Raw genomic sequence first — 16,268 nt, 5'->3', positions numbered from 1 at the left:
GCCGACGATGAAATTGCGCAGATGGCGTTGGCCGTAAATCGAGACGGAGTAGTTCAGGGACGGCACGGAAGAGAGGTTCAGGTGCTGGCTACCCTGCAGTGCCATGTCCACATAGAGAGGCTGGAGACCGCGCTCGCTGAAAGTGAACCAGATCCCGTCGCTGCTTCGTGCCACCAGGTGCTGGTGCGCCTCCCCGAACAAGTACCGGGACAGGGTACAGGAGAGATCCGGGCTGTCCAGGTGCATATCTGTCCCCCTGTTCCATGCACGGATTCGGGCAAATGTCGCCGGCATCAGAATCTGATCCATGAGCAAATCCTCTGCGTAATTGTCGATGATGTAGTTGCCCTTGGTCAAGATGTAGGTGTCGCTGCCGTTGCCCCCCTCCGCATGGCAGAATCCTGAACCACAGTCAATATAATTGTTTCTCTGGTTGCCGTAGATCCAGTTCTGTTGGGAGGAGCCGATCAGTTTGACGGCTTGAGCCAGCGCTTGGCTCCGTGCATCTATAAACACTCTGTCAAGCTTGGAGTTGGACTTGTCCACTGCATAGACCTGAGGGATGAGCTGGATGACCTCAAAAGGATGGTGTAAGATCCAAGGGAGGAATTGAATTGTGTGAGGATCTGGGATTGTGAAGACCACACCGTCCTTACTCCGCAACATCAAGTGGCGATGTGCCCGACCCGTGAACCAATCTTTCAGGATGGTATAACAGCCAGGCTGTTCCTGGTACCGAAGGTGGACATCAGTTGAACTTGAGACCATTTCCAAATCCTCAAAGTCTTCAGGCAGCAAGAGGAAATCCATTGCCTCCTTTGTGTCCTCATTGTCAATGATGATGGGGCTGAGCTGAGTCCCACGGCAGTCAATCATGTAGGTATCACTGCCACCTCTCCCCTTTAGAAAGTCAGCTCCCCCCATCCCACTCAGCACGTTGCTTCTCTCATTCCCATATAACCGATCGTCATGGGGAGATCCCACCACTGCCATGATCTGCTGGTTCCCAGGAAATGTGGCCAGGTCGAATTCCACGTGGGACTCTCGGCTGCTGAAGTCTATAAGCACCGGCTGGATCTCTGGCAGGGAGGTAGTGTTTGACACTTGGAACATGACAAAGTCGCCGCTGATGAAGACAATGTGCTGCCAGGCCCACCCACCTCGCCAGTTCTGGAGAATCACACAGGCCTCTTGTTGGGAAACAGTGTCACGGATCTCCAGGTCGCCGTTGTCCCTGAGAGTCACAGCAAGGTTTTGGTGGTGGGAAGGCAGATGGACTGTGTCCGATTCAGCGTCGCTCGACCAGTTATTGATGGTGTCACAGGCCTTGTCAGCCTCGATCACATAGGTGTCCCTCCCATCACGGCCCTCCAGGTAGTTGGCACCCTGACCTCCCCGCAATACGTTGCCCAAATGATTGCCGCGGATGGTATCCCCATGCTTAGTGCCAACCACTGAGATGACAGACCTCCATCTCACTTCACTCAGGTCAACAGTTTCTGGCTTGTCTTCAATAGGAGAGAAATCGAGTGACACTGCTTGGAGTTGAATCCAGCCATTCAAGGTGGCATCGCCAATGGTGAAGGTGATGTAATCATTGCTCCTGAACTTCATGTGACGGTATTCATTGCCCAGGAACCAGTTCATGACCCGCACTTGATGCTGATTGCTGAAGAATAGTCTCAGGTCTTGCTGGGATTTCCTGGCAGAGATCTGAGCGAAAGAGACATTGAAGAAGAGCCAGTCCGTCACTCCGTCCGCTGCGTGATTATCGATATCGGTCACTCCTCCCCACTCAGGGATGAAGTACAGGTCCTGACCATTGCCCCCCTGCACGCTGCTCCTCTGGGGCCCGAGATAGAAGGCATCCTGCCCGCCCCTTCCCCGGAGATTGTAGTAATAGTCAGAGAGGGAGTAGGTGAGCTTGGCTTCTTTGGGGAGTTCCTGGACAGTGTAGAAGCGGTTCGGCTGGGAATTGCCGGTGTAGGAGCCGTGAAGTGTGCTGCGATCCTCGGTCAGGGATCCAATGACCTCGCGGGTGTGCACATGGATGAAGAACAGCAGCGTGACCGATTTCTCAATCAAGTGAATCCAGTGGGTCTCTCCAATGCCAGCGACCACGTCGTTCACGGAGCAGTGAGCGGAGAAGCAATGCACTTTTTCCACGGTTCCAGAGCCGATGGGATTGGGTATTTGGACCGTCATACAATTGGCATCGTCCAGCTCAACATCCAGTGCCCCCCCGAAGGCAGAATCCTACCCGGATAAGAAATCAACCACCCCATGGCACCCATCGGCTTGGGTGTCCCCAGTGATGGTGAAATAACTCTCGGCGCTCTTCAGCTCCTCGATGAATTTCATATCTTTGCGATGTCGCTCGTCCAGCTGTGGGATTCTGTAAGCCAGGGACCACGGGGAAAACTCAGCCGCCACATCCAAAATGCTCTGGCCAATGTCTCGTAAAGCGAGGGCGATGCCCTTGAGGACCGCAAGGCAGCGCTGACCAGTCGATGCCCCTGCGGGTAAGGATTCCAGGCTGCTCTTGATCTCTGAGTATAGCGGGTCCAGGCCGAGTCTGATGATGGTCAGGGCCAGGGTGACAGGGGCCATCTCTGGCCCGGCCAGCCCCGTCAGTAAGATGGCACCATCCAGCGCAGCGTCGGCGTAACCGAGCGGGCTCTTCCTCTCCACGTCCTCGTAAATGTTGAAGGCGGCGAAGGCGGTAGAGAGCACTGGTGCCTCTGTGATCTTCCCCAGCTTGGACATTTTCCCCAGGAGGCTCTGGGCCGCTTTCCCCTCCATCTGTGTGGCGATGCTGGTCAGGGCACGGTGGGCAGAGCGCTCGAGAAGACTCGAGACTTCCCCATTGATACCGGCCAGCTCGCCCAGCCCATGGATTCCTTGTGCCAGCATGATGCCACCCTCCACATCGCGGCCCTGTTCCAGGAACTCTCGGGCCCCCTGGAAACCCATGAGGGTGCCATAGACACCCAGGGCATAGTTAACTCTCTCCATGGCATGGCTTCCACCCTCCGAGACCTGGCCCAGACCCCGGAAATGTTCATCCAGCAACTCCTCTGATGTGAGCTTCTCCACTTTGGTTGGGACTTGAAGCTCCTTACTGATAGAAGGGCCACTTTTGCTCTGTATTTTGACAGTTAAACTTCCCTTTTCTAAGCGTGCTGAGCCATGCACAACCTCATACTCCACCCTGTCCACCTCCTCTTGGGATTTCACGCTCTGTGTCACCTCCCGCTCTAAGTACTGTATGTCGTTGGCCATTTTTAAAGCCACTCTTGGTCGGAGACTCTTCCCTAGCACCGAGTCTTCCAATCGCCGCATATGGTCAACTATATCTCGGCTCAGACTTTGGTAGGAGTAGGTCTGCATTGTTGGAATCTCTGGAAGGTTATTGAAAACCTCGCTGTTGATGTAGCGATCAAAATCATTCTGATCAGCCTTTGGTGGCAGGTTTTCGCTGTTCTGTGTCAGTGAGAAACCGAACAAAGTACTCCTCATCCATTCTTTTAAGACTGCCCGAGATAGATCCCGCACCTTGTCAGTCTCTACTGTCTGCAAGCCGATGTTGGCATGGTTGGTCCCCCACGTGCCACCCCGAGCCATGGGGTGGGACTCAATGAATTGACGGGCATTTCGGGACTGGCCACAGAGCAGAGAGTTCATCAGCACCATCCTGGGGTTCCTCGCCACCTCCGCTAAGTGGGTCGCTGCCACGATAACGGCGTCATGTTCATTGACATTATTACTGATCATATTTGCCTCCCCAGTCACCCAGGCTATAGCATTCTGCTTGAAATACGCAGCAGCATTCATGCTGCTTAAAAGCCCGTTGTAGGTCAAATCGATCTCTCTTGGTGGGGCTTCACCATTCGGGAGGATGTATGGCTCAACATAGAAGTTCTCCAGATTGATCTTCAAAGTGTACTCACCAAATTGTATGAATCGGTTTTCTTTCTTCATTCCATTCACAACACTTTCGTACACTTTATTTAGTGTTTCCTGGTCCTTTGTTCTTTTTTTCATCTTCTTGATGTTGACAATCCTGTCCCATATATCAATCAATTTCTTTTCGTCCCGTATTACAGGCATATCATTTTCATCCAGGATGTTGTCAGGTAAAGGGAGCTGCTGTTTTTGCCATGCCGTCTGTATGTTTTTTATGTTGTATTCTGATCTGAGAAGTCGGTATCTCGCTACTTGACTTTCCCGGATCAGATCGAGGACGTTCGCCAGATATTGCTGAAACGTCTCAAATACTCTCACTCGAACAGTTTCTTGTTTCTGATCGGAAATTTTTATCCTGTCAACTTCTTCCACCGTCACACCTTCGGCCATATCAAATATTTGTTTAGTTTTACTTTGAATGATATCATCCAGCTTCGTGTCCGGGACCAGGTATTCTTCTCCGTCAATGTGCCAAATTAAATGTCCTGGTTGGTCCACCAAAGGGTGGATGTCTTCATCTGGGTCATATGTGTGTGTCCAGTAGCTGTCCTCATCACTAAGGTCTTCCAGCTGGTTGTCTTCACCCAGCCTCACCTGACGCCGGTGGCTGGTTTCATGCCTGAGCCAGTCTTCACCAGGATCCGACGTGACTTTGGTGCCGTCCGGGAGGACGCTGACCTTAGCGGTCCGGGCCGACAGGGAGCCCACCTCCAGCTCATGGTCCCGTAGATCGATGAGAAGATCCCGGACAAACTGCTCGCCTTCAGGGCCTGCGCCGACATTGCAAGCCACCAGGCTGAGTGACTGCACCGATTTGCTGGGGAAGGCGAGAGGCGATTCAGCTCCACGGAGAGTGAGGATGGTCTTGGACAGCTGATGGGCGGTCATTCCTCCCAAAGTGTTCTCTTGGCTTGAGCCGTGGCCAACTACCACCAGCTTTGAGCGGCTGGTCACCTCGGGGGCATTCCCCTGGAATGTCGATTTCAAAAAGTTGAATTCTTGGCCGTTCCATTTCAGCAAGGTCCTGTACTCCCCGGCATGGATTTTCTGCTTGTTGTAGATCGAGTCAGATGCATCTGTGACAATCTGATCAGGTTCCATCCTCAGGATCACCGTGTGATCCTTACCCTCTGGGAAGATGGCATCATTCTCCCCTCCAGCTTCCTGCAAATTGTTGTTGTTTACCTAAGGGGGAAACGAACAGAAAGGGAGACTCTATGAAAAAGTCCAGTGTCCAATTTCCAACAGTGTGTTGAATGGAATAGCTGACTTCCACTCTGAGTTCGACCTCATATGGGACTGGCATCATGTAATCCAAATACTTCTCCCACCCCTACACAGAAGTAACAGAATCAAGGTGTAGGGGATGAATGCTTGAGGGAAACAATACATGGGAGGTTCTCCTGATGTTTAACATATGCTTGGCTGTGGGAAGTGTTGTGGAAACCAAGGAAAGTCTGAATCTGCCTGTGCCTTGGTTATGCTGGAGTTCTAAGGCTTTCCGATGGTGAGAATTTTTAAAATCATTTTGTAGCATTTCTCATTTTCTGTCATAAAAATCAACTCACTGTATTGACAACTTTTGTTTTATTTCCACATCAGGAACATGTCTATAGTTCAGTAAAATGACCAATGTGTTGGCAAAGCTTTCGATTCTTCAGAAATGATTCATTGAATAACATGGTTTACAATGAGTTCCAAATCAAGTGACCTATGTTTAAACACTTCAAAAATGATAATATGTGTGTGTTTTATATTAAATTGTTGTTATGTCCCTCCTCTCTGTTCATGAGAGCAGATTAAATGATGTGTTGTACTAATAGACAAAGTGATATTTTCTATATTCACATGATGTCTATGTATCTCCCTTGAGCATCAATAACCTGATCACTTTAACAATTATCTAGAACAACAGTATGTGGTGACAGACTTCCTCCTCTTCCAAATCTAACATGCATCATAAGATTCATGGGGAAAAGTAATATTGGACCAATCAATGTATTAATGGCATTTGATTCAAGACCTTTGTACCTTTGATGTGCCAGTCACATCTGCATCTTTCCAGTGGTTCAATAATTGGCGTGCTTTTCTAGAAAACAAAAAGGTAAATGTAAACATTATCTGAAATGCAAATTGTATTTTGTACAAATATATGTATATATCTGAGTTCTGTGTGATTGGTTTTTTTGAGTGTTTGATATATTTCCATTGCTTTGTATGTATGTGGATGTGTGTGTGTGTCTGTGTGAACCTGTCTGTCGGTGCCTGTCTATGTGTCTGCATGTGTGTCTGTGTATGTCTACCTGTATGTGTGATTATGTGAATGTGTTGTGAGGGATTGGAGTATGCCCATGTGTATCTGAATATCTTTCCAGGAATGCCTGTGAGGCTGATTGTTCAAGTTTGTGTACTTGATTGTACCTGTTTGTCGGTGCCTGGCCTGCATGCTACATTTATTTATTTGCACTATTTCTCTCCATGTCTACTTATATGTGGATTTTTTGTGTGACTGGCAATTTTAATTGCACAGGATATTGTTCTGAAGGAATATTTTGATACGTTAGAAGTTGCCCATAGATTTCCTGTAGAGCTTTGCACTTGAATATACTGCAGTTAAAGAGACATTAGCACAGCACAGTGCCCTGTTGAGAGCAGCTGGGCCTCATTTGGGCAGAAGAAGAAATTATGCCCCTACTTAACAAATCATCTTAAAAAATTCTTAAAGAATAGGATGTCCGAAACAGAATTGATTGATTAAGTTACTGAATTGATCATCAAATCAGTTGTAGAAAGGGAAACGAAGTAGAGAAAGAAACATTGAGAGATTGAAGGTAGAATGAGAGCCAAATCAAAATAGTGTTTTTCACTTTTTCAGAAATAATTGTTGAAACAAATAAAAATCTGATAAAATGAGACTCCGAACTGTGTAAGTTAATTTTCAGTGCCAAAGGCATTGTTAAGCAGTAACTGTGGATTGACAGGGACTTAGACAGGAACAGACAAGCCCTATTCTTTAATGAGCAAGTTCAAGTTTTTTCCTTCACAGATGCTGCCAGGCTTGCTGAGCTTTTCCAGCAACTTTATTTCTTTTCCTGATTTACAGCATCCACAGTTCTGTCAGTTTTCCTTTGGCCCATCAGCTCTATGCTGAACAAAAACAATAGCCTAACTATTCTCCATTTTCCAGCACTCAGCCCATGGCCTTGTGTGCCTTTGTCTTGCAAGTGTACATTGAATACTTATAAAAGCCATCATTCCCACCACCCTCACATCCCCACTAAATCTCTTGCCCTTGCCTGAAATCTATGACCCCTGAACATTGATCACACCTCGGGGATAAGTTTCTTCCTGGGTATGCGATCTATGCCCCTCATAATTTTATTCGCCTCAGTCATGTATCTGTATGTTTCGTCACTTGAGGTACACGGACTTCCAAAATCCCCCTCGATCATGACCCTCTGCTTTTTGCTACTTAGCCGATCCTGGATCAATTTGTCACATTTCCTTGGATCCCACGGGCTCTTAAATTCGGTGTCTTGTCACGTATGCATGGCCTCGTCCAAAGATTTGTTTAAGCCCAAATCAATTACGTCAAATGTCCAAGTCATTTGCACACCTGCGTAGCTCTTCAAAAACTTCAAGCAAGTTGATCAGTACGATGACACCTTCACAAATTTACTGTCAGCTGGACTTAATCCAAGGGCAGATTAATTCTGTCCCTCAAAATTGCTTCCAACAGTTTCACCACCACTGAGGTTAGAATGACTGGCCTGACATTTCCTGGTTTATCCCACCTTCACTTCTGAATAACAGTACCACATTGGCTTTCCTCCAGTCCTTGGGTAATACTCCAGTAGCCAAAGAGTAATTGAAAATTATTTCCGATGGTCCATTTCCTCCCTCATCTCGCTCAACAGTCGGCGATATGTTTTATCTGGCCCTGTAGATGCATCTACTTTTAAGCCGAAGATGTGCAGATTTGGTAAATTGGCCATGCTAAATTACCCACATTGTTCAGGGATGCTGAGGTTCAGTATGTCAGCCATGGGAAATGCAGGGTTACAGGGATAGGGTAGGGAGCAGGGTCTGGATCGGATGATTTTCAGAAGATTAGGGTGGAGTTGTTGGGCTGACTGGCCTGTTGCCAGACTGTGGGGATTCTTTGAATCTATAGATAAAAAAGCCTGCCAGATGACTCAAGACCTACTCTCTGTTTGCTAATTTCCTTCAGTGGATCACAGTCCTTCTCCCTGATTTCTATATCCACAGCATTCATTTCATTCATGAACACTGACACAAAATATTCATTTTGAACACTGCCTATGCCCTCTGGCTCCACACACGACTTATCCTTGTGGTCCTTAATGCTTCATAGTTCTCTTTTTATCCTTAATGTATTTGTAAATGAATAGAGGATTTTCGTAAATTTCACCTGCTTTTATTCTTTTATGCTCCCTTATTTTGCTCTCCTGATTTTCCTTTTGTTCTGTTTCCGAGCTGTATGACTCTGTGACTGACATTGACTCGCAATGATAAGTTTTATTCCATTTTTTCACTGTCGCTTATCTCCATCCTGAGCAGGTAAGAACATATACACGTACGTACCCCAAGCTTTATTAGATATGTCAGCCAGCTTGTTGATATATCTTTCCATTAAGTGTGGAAATGGATTTGGAACCATATTGTGCAAGATATAATTATTGTTGTCTACTTACTTCTGTTCTTCCACCATCCATTTTGCATCTTGAATGTTGTTGCTATGCTCAGTTATGAATCGGAAATTGTCTGGAACTCCTGTTGAAGAAAATGATGTTTTAAGTGACAGGAGCATCCCACATAATAACCATTATCCTACATGCAGTGGGTATGTATTCAGTAACCTTGGTTCATCCCAAGATGCTGGAATAAACGACAAGTTTTCAGCCCAACCTGCAAGGTATACTTGTTAACAATGTCATATTAAACACATGTCACAACCCAATTGAATGGATTATGGTCATTTAGCCACATATTTTACAGACAATTTAGTCTAAAACCATTGATGTCATTCTTTGTGTATTACCCAGAGTTTGGCTGTTGGGTTGAGAATCATACAAGCAATGGTTGACAATGCGACTTGAATGTTGTAATGAGGGGCAGAGATTGGACAGTTTGGGCAGCAGGTTTGTTGGAAATGGATTCCTCCTGAAGCCTTGCACTCCAAAGTAAACTGCAACTTTGTTCTCTCAAGTAGTTGCAAAGTTGACAAGTGTGTTTGTTGGAAGGTGTGAACTGTGGGTGAACAGACTGTATTTAGAATCTGCAGCGGAGAAGCAGGCAATTCTACCTACAGGTCTATACCAATGCTTATTCACCACATATATCTTCTATCTTACTAATTACCTCTTTTCACCTTCTCCCTGTATCTCCTGTAAAGTATTCCATGTGCATCATGATCCCCCTTTAAAGGTGACTGACTTCACTCAGTTCTTAGGGCAACATGTAAGACATTCCTGAAACTCTCTGTCAAATAAACTGCTAAAATATTCTGTCAATCTTTAAGGGGCTCTTACAGGATTAGGTCTGCATTAATTTCATCAGTGTAAGTCCAGTGAATTTGGCTGAATGAGTGCCAAAGTTTGCAGAAACAAGAGAGTCGGTTAGATTGTAAATCAAATTTTCACATAAAGCTACCCACTTTCTCTTGAAGGGGTGTGTTGTACATCTGATGCCAAGAAGTACTCTCCATGGAAAGTAGAGGAAGAGGGATTATCTTTCAATTCCTCCCACTTCCTACAGACAAAGTGGGTGGCCATGGTTACCCTCATGGGCCCAATAAGTTACCTGGAACAATCTCTCTTCCATATCTACACTGGCACCTCAACCCCACCTCTTCCTCTGTTACATTGATGACTGTATCGGCGCCGCCTCGTGCTCCCACGAGGAACTCGAACGGTTCATCCACTTCACCAACACCTTCCACCCCAACCTAAAGTTCACCTGGACTATCTCTAACACCTCTCTCACCTTCGTGGACCTCTCTGTCTCTATCTCGGGCAATCACCTATCAACCGATATCCATTTCAAGTCCTCTGATTCCCACAGCTACCTAGAATACACCTCCTCCCACCCACCTTCCTGCAAAAATGCCATCCCCTCTTCTCAATTCCTTTGCCTCTGCTGCATCTGCTCCCAGAGTGTGGGATTCCACTCCTGTACATCTCAGATGTTCTTGTTTTTCAAGGACCGCAACTTCCCCCTGGCAATGGTCGAGAATGCCCTCGACCGTGTCTCCCGCATTTCCCACAACTCATTTCTCACACCCCGTCCCCACAATAACAGCCAAAAAAGAATTCCCCTCGTCCTCACATACCACCCCACAAACCTTTGGATCCAATGCATCATCCTCCAAAACTTCTGCCATCTACAATCCAACCCCACCACCAAAGACATTTTTCCCTCCCCACCCTTGTCTGCTCTCCGGAGGGACCTCTCTCTCCATAACTCCCTTGTCCACTCCACACTTGCCTCAAGCCCCACCACACCTGAACTTTTCCCTACAACCGCAGCAAGTGCTACACCTGCCCACACACCTCCTCGTTCACCCTCATCCCAGGCCCCAAGAAGACTTTCCGCATCAAGCAGATGTACATCTGCACATCTGCTAATGTGGTATACGGTATCCGCTGTGCCTGTTGTGGCTTCCTCTACATTGGGGAGACCAAGCAGAGGTATGGGCACCACTTTGCAGAACACCGATGCTCAATTCGCAATAAACAATTGTGCCTCCCAGTCGTGAACCATTTCATCTCCTCCTCCCATTCCACACACGACATGTCCATCCTGGGCCTCCTGCAGTGCCACAACGATGCTACCCGAACTCATATTCCCCTTGGGAACCCTGCAGCCCAATGGTATCAATGTGGATTTCACAAGCTTCAAAATCTGACCCCCCGCTTCCGTATCCCAAAACCAGCCCAGCTCATGTCCGCCTCCCTAACCTGTTCTTCCTCTTACCTATCCCCTCCTCCCACCTCAAGCCACACCCCCATTTCTGACCTACTAACCTCATCCCACCCCCTTGACCTGTCTGTCTTCCCTGGACTGACCTATCTCCTCCCTACGTCCCCACCTACACTCACCTTTACTGGTTCCATCCTCGCCTCTTTGACCTGTCTCTTTCCTCTCCACCAATCTTCTGCTCTATCTATCTTCGATCTACCTCCCCCTCTCTCCCTATTTATTTCAGATCCCCGTCCCCTGCCCCATTTCTGATGAACGGCCTAGGCCCGAAACGTCAGCTTTCCTGCTCCTCTGGTGCTTGTCCTGCTGTGTTCATCCAGCTCTACACCTTGTTATCTTGAATTCAGGACATGATTGGGAACATGGGACTGGGATGTCAATAGCTATTACAGAAACATGGCTCAGGGAAGGGCAGGACTGTAGCTACTGTTCCAGGCTATAGGAGATCGAGGAATGATAGAAATGGGGAGGAGGGAGGAGGGGGAGTGACATCTTTTGTTCAGGGATAACATTACAGCTGCATTTAGGGAGGATGCTCCTTCCAGTATGTCCAGTGAAGCTGTTTAGGTGGAACGTATTGGGATTATACGATAGTCTCCCCCAACAGTCTGCAGAAAATTGAGAAGCAAATTTGTGAGGCGATCTCAAAGATCTATTAGAAAGATAGGGTTGTAATAGTAAGGGATTTTAACTTTCCAAGTGTAGACTGGGACTGCCATAATGTTGAGGATTTGAATGCAGAGGAATTTGTTCAGCGTGTGCAAGAAAATTTTCTGAGTCAGTATGTGCACATACCTACTAGAGAAGGAGCAAAACCCAACATTTTCTTGGAATTACGTCAGAACAAGTGTCAGTGAGAGAGCACATTGAGGCTAGTGATCATAACTGTATTAGCTTTAAAATAGTGATGGCAAAGGATAGACCTGATCTAACAGTTAAAGTTGTAGAATAAAGTAAGGCCAATTTTGATGGTATTAGGCAAAAAACATTCAAAAGTTGATTGGGAGAGGTTAGTTACAAGTAATGTGATAGTTGGAAAGTGGGAGGCCTTCAAAAAACAGTTAACTTGGAGTCCAGAGGCAGTATATTCTTTTTAGTGTCAAGGACAAAGCTGGAAGGTGAAGAGAATGCTGGATGATGAGGGAAATTAAAGCTCTGATCAAGAAAATGAAGGAGGCCTGTGGCAAGTACAGACAGGTGGGATTGAATGAATCCCTTGCGGACTATACCAGCAGTAGGAGTGTACTCAAGAGGGAAATCAGGAGGACAAAAAGGAGACATCTGATAGCTCTGGCAAATAGGGTCAGCGAAAATCCAAAATAAATTCTACAAACACATTATGGGCAAAAAAGGAACGAGGGAGAGAATCGGGCCCTTTAAAGAACAGCAATGCCATCTATGTGTCGAACCATAGGAGATGGTTGAAATATTAAACTTGTATTGCATGTAAATATTTAATGTGGACGAGGATATGGAAGCTAGAGAACATGGAGGAATAGATTGTGGTACATTGAAAAGTGTCCATATTAAAGCAGGTGAGCTGCTGGATGTCTTAAAATGCATGAAGGTGGATAAATCCCCAGGACCTGAATAGACGTATCCCAGAATTTTGTGGGAAGCTAGAGAAGTGACTAGCAGGCCCCTTGCTGAGATATTTGTATCATCAACAGCCACGGATATGGCGTCAACAGACTGGAAGGTGCTAAAATGGTGCCATTATTTAAGAACGGTGGTAAGGAAAAGCCAGGGGACTACAGAGCAGTAAATCTGACATCAGTGACGGGTAAGATGTGAGAGAGCATTCTGTGGGACAGGATGCACATATACTTGGAAAGGCAAGGACTGATTGTGGACAGTTAACATGGATCTGTTTGTGGGAAATCGGGTCTCAAGAATTTGATTGAGATTTTTTGAAGAATTGACAAAGAATATTGATGAAGGCAGAGCAATGGACATTGACTTTATGGACTTCAGCAAGGAGTTCCATAGGGTTCCGCCTGGTGGACTGTTTAGCAAGGTTAAATCATGTGGAATCCAGGGAGAGCAATTTGGAGACAAAAATGGCCTCAAGGTAGTAGACAGAGGGTGGTGGTAGAGTGTTGTTTTTCGGACTGCAGGACTGTGAGCAGTGGTGTGCCACAAGGATCAGGGTTTGGGTACGCTGCTTTTTGTCATTTATATGAATGATTTAGATGAGAATATAAGGGGAATGGCAAGCTTGCAGATGACACCAAAATGAGTGGTGTAATAGGCAGTGAAGAAGTTTATCTTAGAGCACATCGGGACCTTAATCAGATGGCCAATGGACCAATGAGTGGGCAGATGGAGTTTATTTTGGATAAATATGAGGGGTTGCATTTTGGTCAAGCAAATCAGACCAGATCTTATACACTTATTGATAGGGCCCTGGGAAGTGTTGCTGAACAAAGGGACCTTTGGTGCAGGTTCATAGCTCCTTGAAGGTGGGGTTGCAGGTAAGCAGGGTAGTGAAGAATGTATTTGATACGCTTGCCATTGCTAGTCAGTTATTGAATATAATTGATGGGAGGTCATGTTGCAACTTTGTAGGACATTGGTTGGGCCACTTTTGGAATATAGAAATCAGTTCTGGTCTCCCTGCTGTGCGAAAGTCAGAAATAGACGAGTACAGCACGGGAACAAGCCCTTCGATCCACGATGTTGTGCCAAACATAACACCAGATTAAACTAATCCTTGCTGCCTGCCCAACGTCCATATCCTTCTATACTTTGCTTATTTATGTGCTTATTGCATCTGACTCCACCGCTACCCCAATAACGTATTTCAATCCCCTACCACTATGTGACAAAAAACATGTCCTTCACATCTCCTTTGAATTTTCTCCCCTTACAATAAATGCATGTCCTCCCGTATAAGGCATTCCAACTCTGGGAAAGAGGTTCTGACTGTCAACCTTAACTATGCCTCTCATAATTTTATAAACTTCTGTTGGGTCTTCCCTCAGCCTCTGCTGCTCCAGAGAAAACAATCTTAGTTTGTCCAGCCTCTCCTTAAAGCTCATACCCTCTAATCCAGACACCATCCTGGCAATCCTCTTCTGAACCCTGTCCAAAGCCTCCACATGCTTCCTGTAATGTGGTGACCAGAATTGAATGTCGTATTCTTAGGTGCAGCCTAACGAACGTTTCATAATGCTGCAACTGAACTTCCTGTACTCAATGCCCTGACCAGTAAAGGTAAGCATGCCATATGCCTTCTTTACCACCCTACCTGTGTATGTGGCTAGTTTCATGGAACAATGAACTAAGATCCTTCTGGACATCAATGCTGTCAATGGTAGTGCCATTAACTATATATTTTCCCTTAATACATGATCTCAAAGATGTTGTTAAACTTGAAAGGGTGCCGAAAGGTTTTACAAGGGTCTTGATGCGGTTAGAGGGTTTGAGCTCTTGGGAGAGGCTATACAGGCTGAGGCTATTTTCCCTGGAGCTTTGGAGGCCAAGGGGTGTCATTGTAGAGATTTATTGTATCATGATGGGCATGGATACAGTAAATAGACAAGGTCTTTTTTTCCAGGTAGAGGTGTCCAAAATTAGAGGCAGAGGTTTAAGGTGAGAGGTGAAAGATTTGTAAGATTTGTGAACTTTTTCACACAGAGGGTGGTGTGTGTGTGGAATGAACTCTCCTAAGTAATTGGTGGAGACTGAATCAATTACAACATTTAAAAGGCATCATGATGTGCAGATAAAAAGGATTGTTGAGAAGGATAAGTACCAAATGAGGCAAATGGGACTCAATTAATTTAGGATATCTGGTCAGCATAGATGAGTTGTACCAAAGGGTCTGTTTTCATGCTGTATGACTTGATGACTCTGTATTCCTTGAGAGATTACATCTAGGAGTAATGATGCACTAATTTTCTGTCTTAGTCAAAGAGCAGGAGCTCGCAAAATTGGAATAGATGTGGGTATGTGAGCGACATTAACTGGTTGCTGATGCTCCACAAGGAGTGTACTTTACATTTTCCGTTTACGGGAAGTTATTTATTTCTATGTGAAAGCTGGTCTAGAAATTATTCCTAATACTTAGATTTAAATCGTAGGAAGTTAGAAATGTACAGTTTAGTAGGAGGCCATCAGGCCCCTCATATCCATGCTTGCTCTTTCAACAAGCAAATTCAATTACTTTTTTCTATTTCTCTGCTCTATCCTCATAGCCCTTGTTCTTTTCATGTCTATAGTCATGTCATTTTGACGATTGTCATTGAATCTGCTTCCTTCACTGTCCCAGGCAGTACATTCCAGATTATGGCCAATCGCTGCTAATAATGTTTGCAAAGCTATCTAAGTGGCTGAGGAGTTTTGATGGCATCAGCCAGATACAGTAATGCAAGAAAACAGTTGCAACAACTTTAAATACTGCTGATGTCTCTACATGCTGAAGATATGGATCAGATGTCCGACGAAGATACTTCATATCCAGGAACAACTTCATCAGCTCAAACAACAGCAGGCCAGAAAATTACTGTCAATTCTATCCATGAACCCTTCACGGTTATTCTAATGTCTAAGGTCCCATGAGTAAAACATTGACACACGTATGTGGGGGTGTTGGATCAGCCTGGATTTCAATAAAAGACAAACAAGGACGTTGTAATGATCACCTTCATTATTGTTCCCAGGAGCCTGGATCTCCCACACCAATAGAAAAGACACGAGCCAGAAGTAGCACAGCTTCCAATCCATGAGTCAGAGTCAGCGCATTCTGAGATGATGTTGAAAATATCAAGAAGGTTGAGATGGTAATCATAACATCAAGCAGAGAGCAACACTACAACTCATTAGGAGAGCTTTGTAAGTAGCTGGCACAGAATGAGTGCGCAGAATAGCCACCTGTACTCCAAGAAACAATGTTGTGAGTTTTTGTATTAAACATTGGTGACGCTGTATAATATGCACCAACCTTATAACACAGAATGTCACATCTGCACTGCATTTGTCCTGATTAATAGTGTTTTGTTTCAAAAGTTTGTTTACTTTTTGATCGACATGACCAATCGATTTGCATTTCTGTCTGTTGAACTATTTTTTGAAACCTGGCCACATTTAGCAGCACTTTTGCCTTTCAGGCGGAAAATCATCCAGGGTCTCGTAGAAATGAGCATTTGTGGGCTTTTTCAGAGCACTGACTTAAACAGTCGGAGGCTGGCGTTCTTTGCCGTTTGAATAGTCTGTCTCTGAGCCTCCTGGAGGGTTCTTAAACCGTATCACAGCACTGGAATGCAGTGCGGGACATTGACAACTGGTGGCATACAATT

The 16,268-nt window shown here is 45.7% G+C and overlaps 1 protein-coding gene across 1 annotated transcript; it reads right to left on the bottom strand.

Moving 5' to 3' along the window:
• Positions 1-2,256: 2,256 nt before the first annotated feature.
• Positions 2,257-15,718, bottom strand: LOC132210069 (uncharacterized). The gene is made up of 4 exons (XM_059649312.1): positions 15,615-15,718; positions 8,682-8,760; positions 5,998-6,055; positions 2,257-5,151 (listed from the first exon to the last, which is right to left on the bottom strand). The coding sequence occupies exons 1-4, from the start codon at positions 15,694-15,696 to the stop codon at positions 2,257-2,259; spliced, it is 3,114 nt and encodes a 1,037-aa protein (XP_059505295.1). The 5' UTR covers positions 15,697-15,718.
• Positions 15,719-16,268: the final 550 nt, after the last annotated feature.

This window comes from Stegostoma tigrinum, chromosome 10, assembly GCF_030684315.1.
Source record: "Stegostoma tigrinum isolate sSteTig4 chromosome 10, sSteTig4.hap1, whole genome shotgun sequence".
In the NCBI taxonomy this organism is placed as follows: domain Eukaryota; kingdom Metazoa; phylum Chordata; class Chondrichthyes; order Orectolobiformes; family Stegostomatidae; genus Stegostoma; species Stegostoma tigrinum.
Note: the sequence above shows the minus strand (reverse complement) of the source record. Positions and strands in the feature narration are given on the sequence as shown.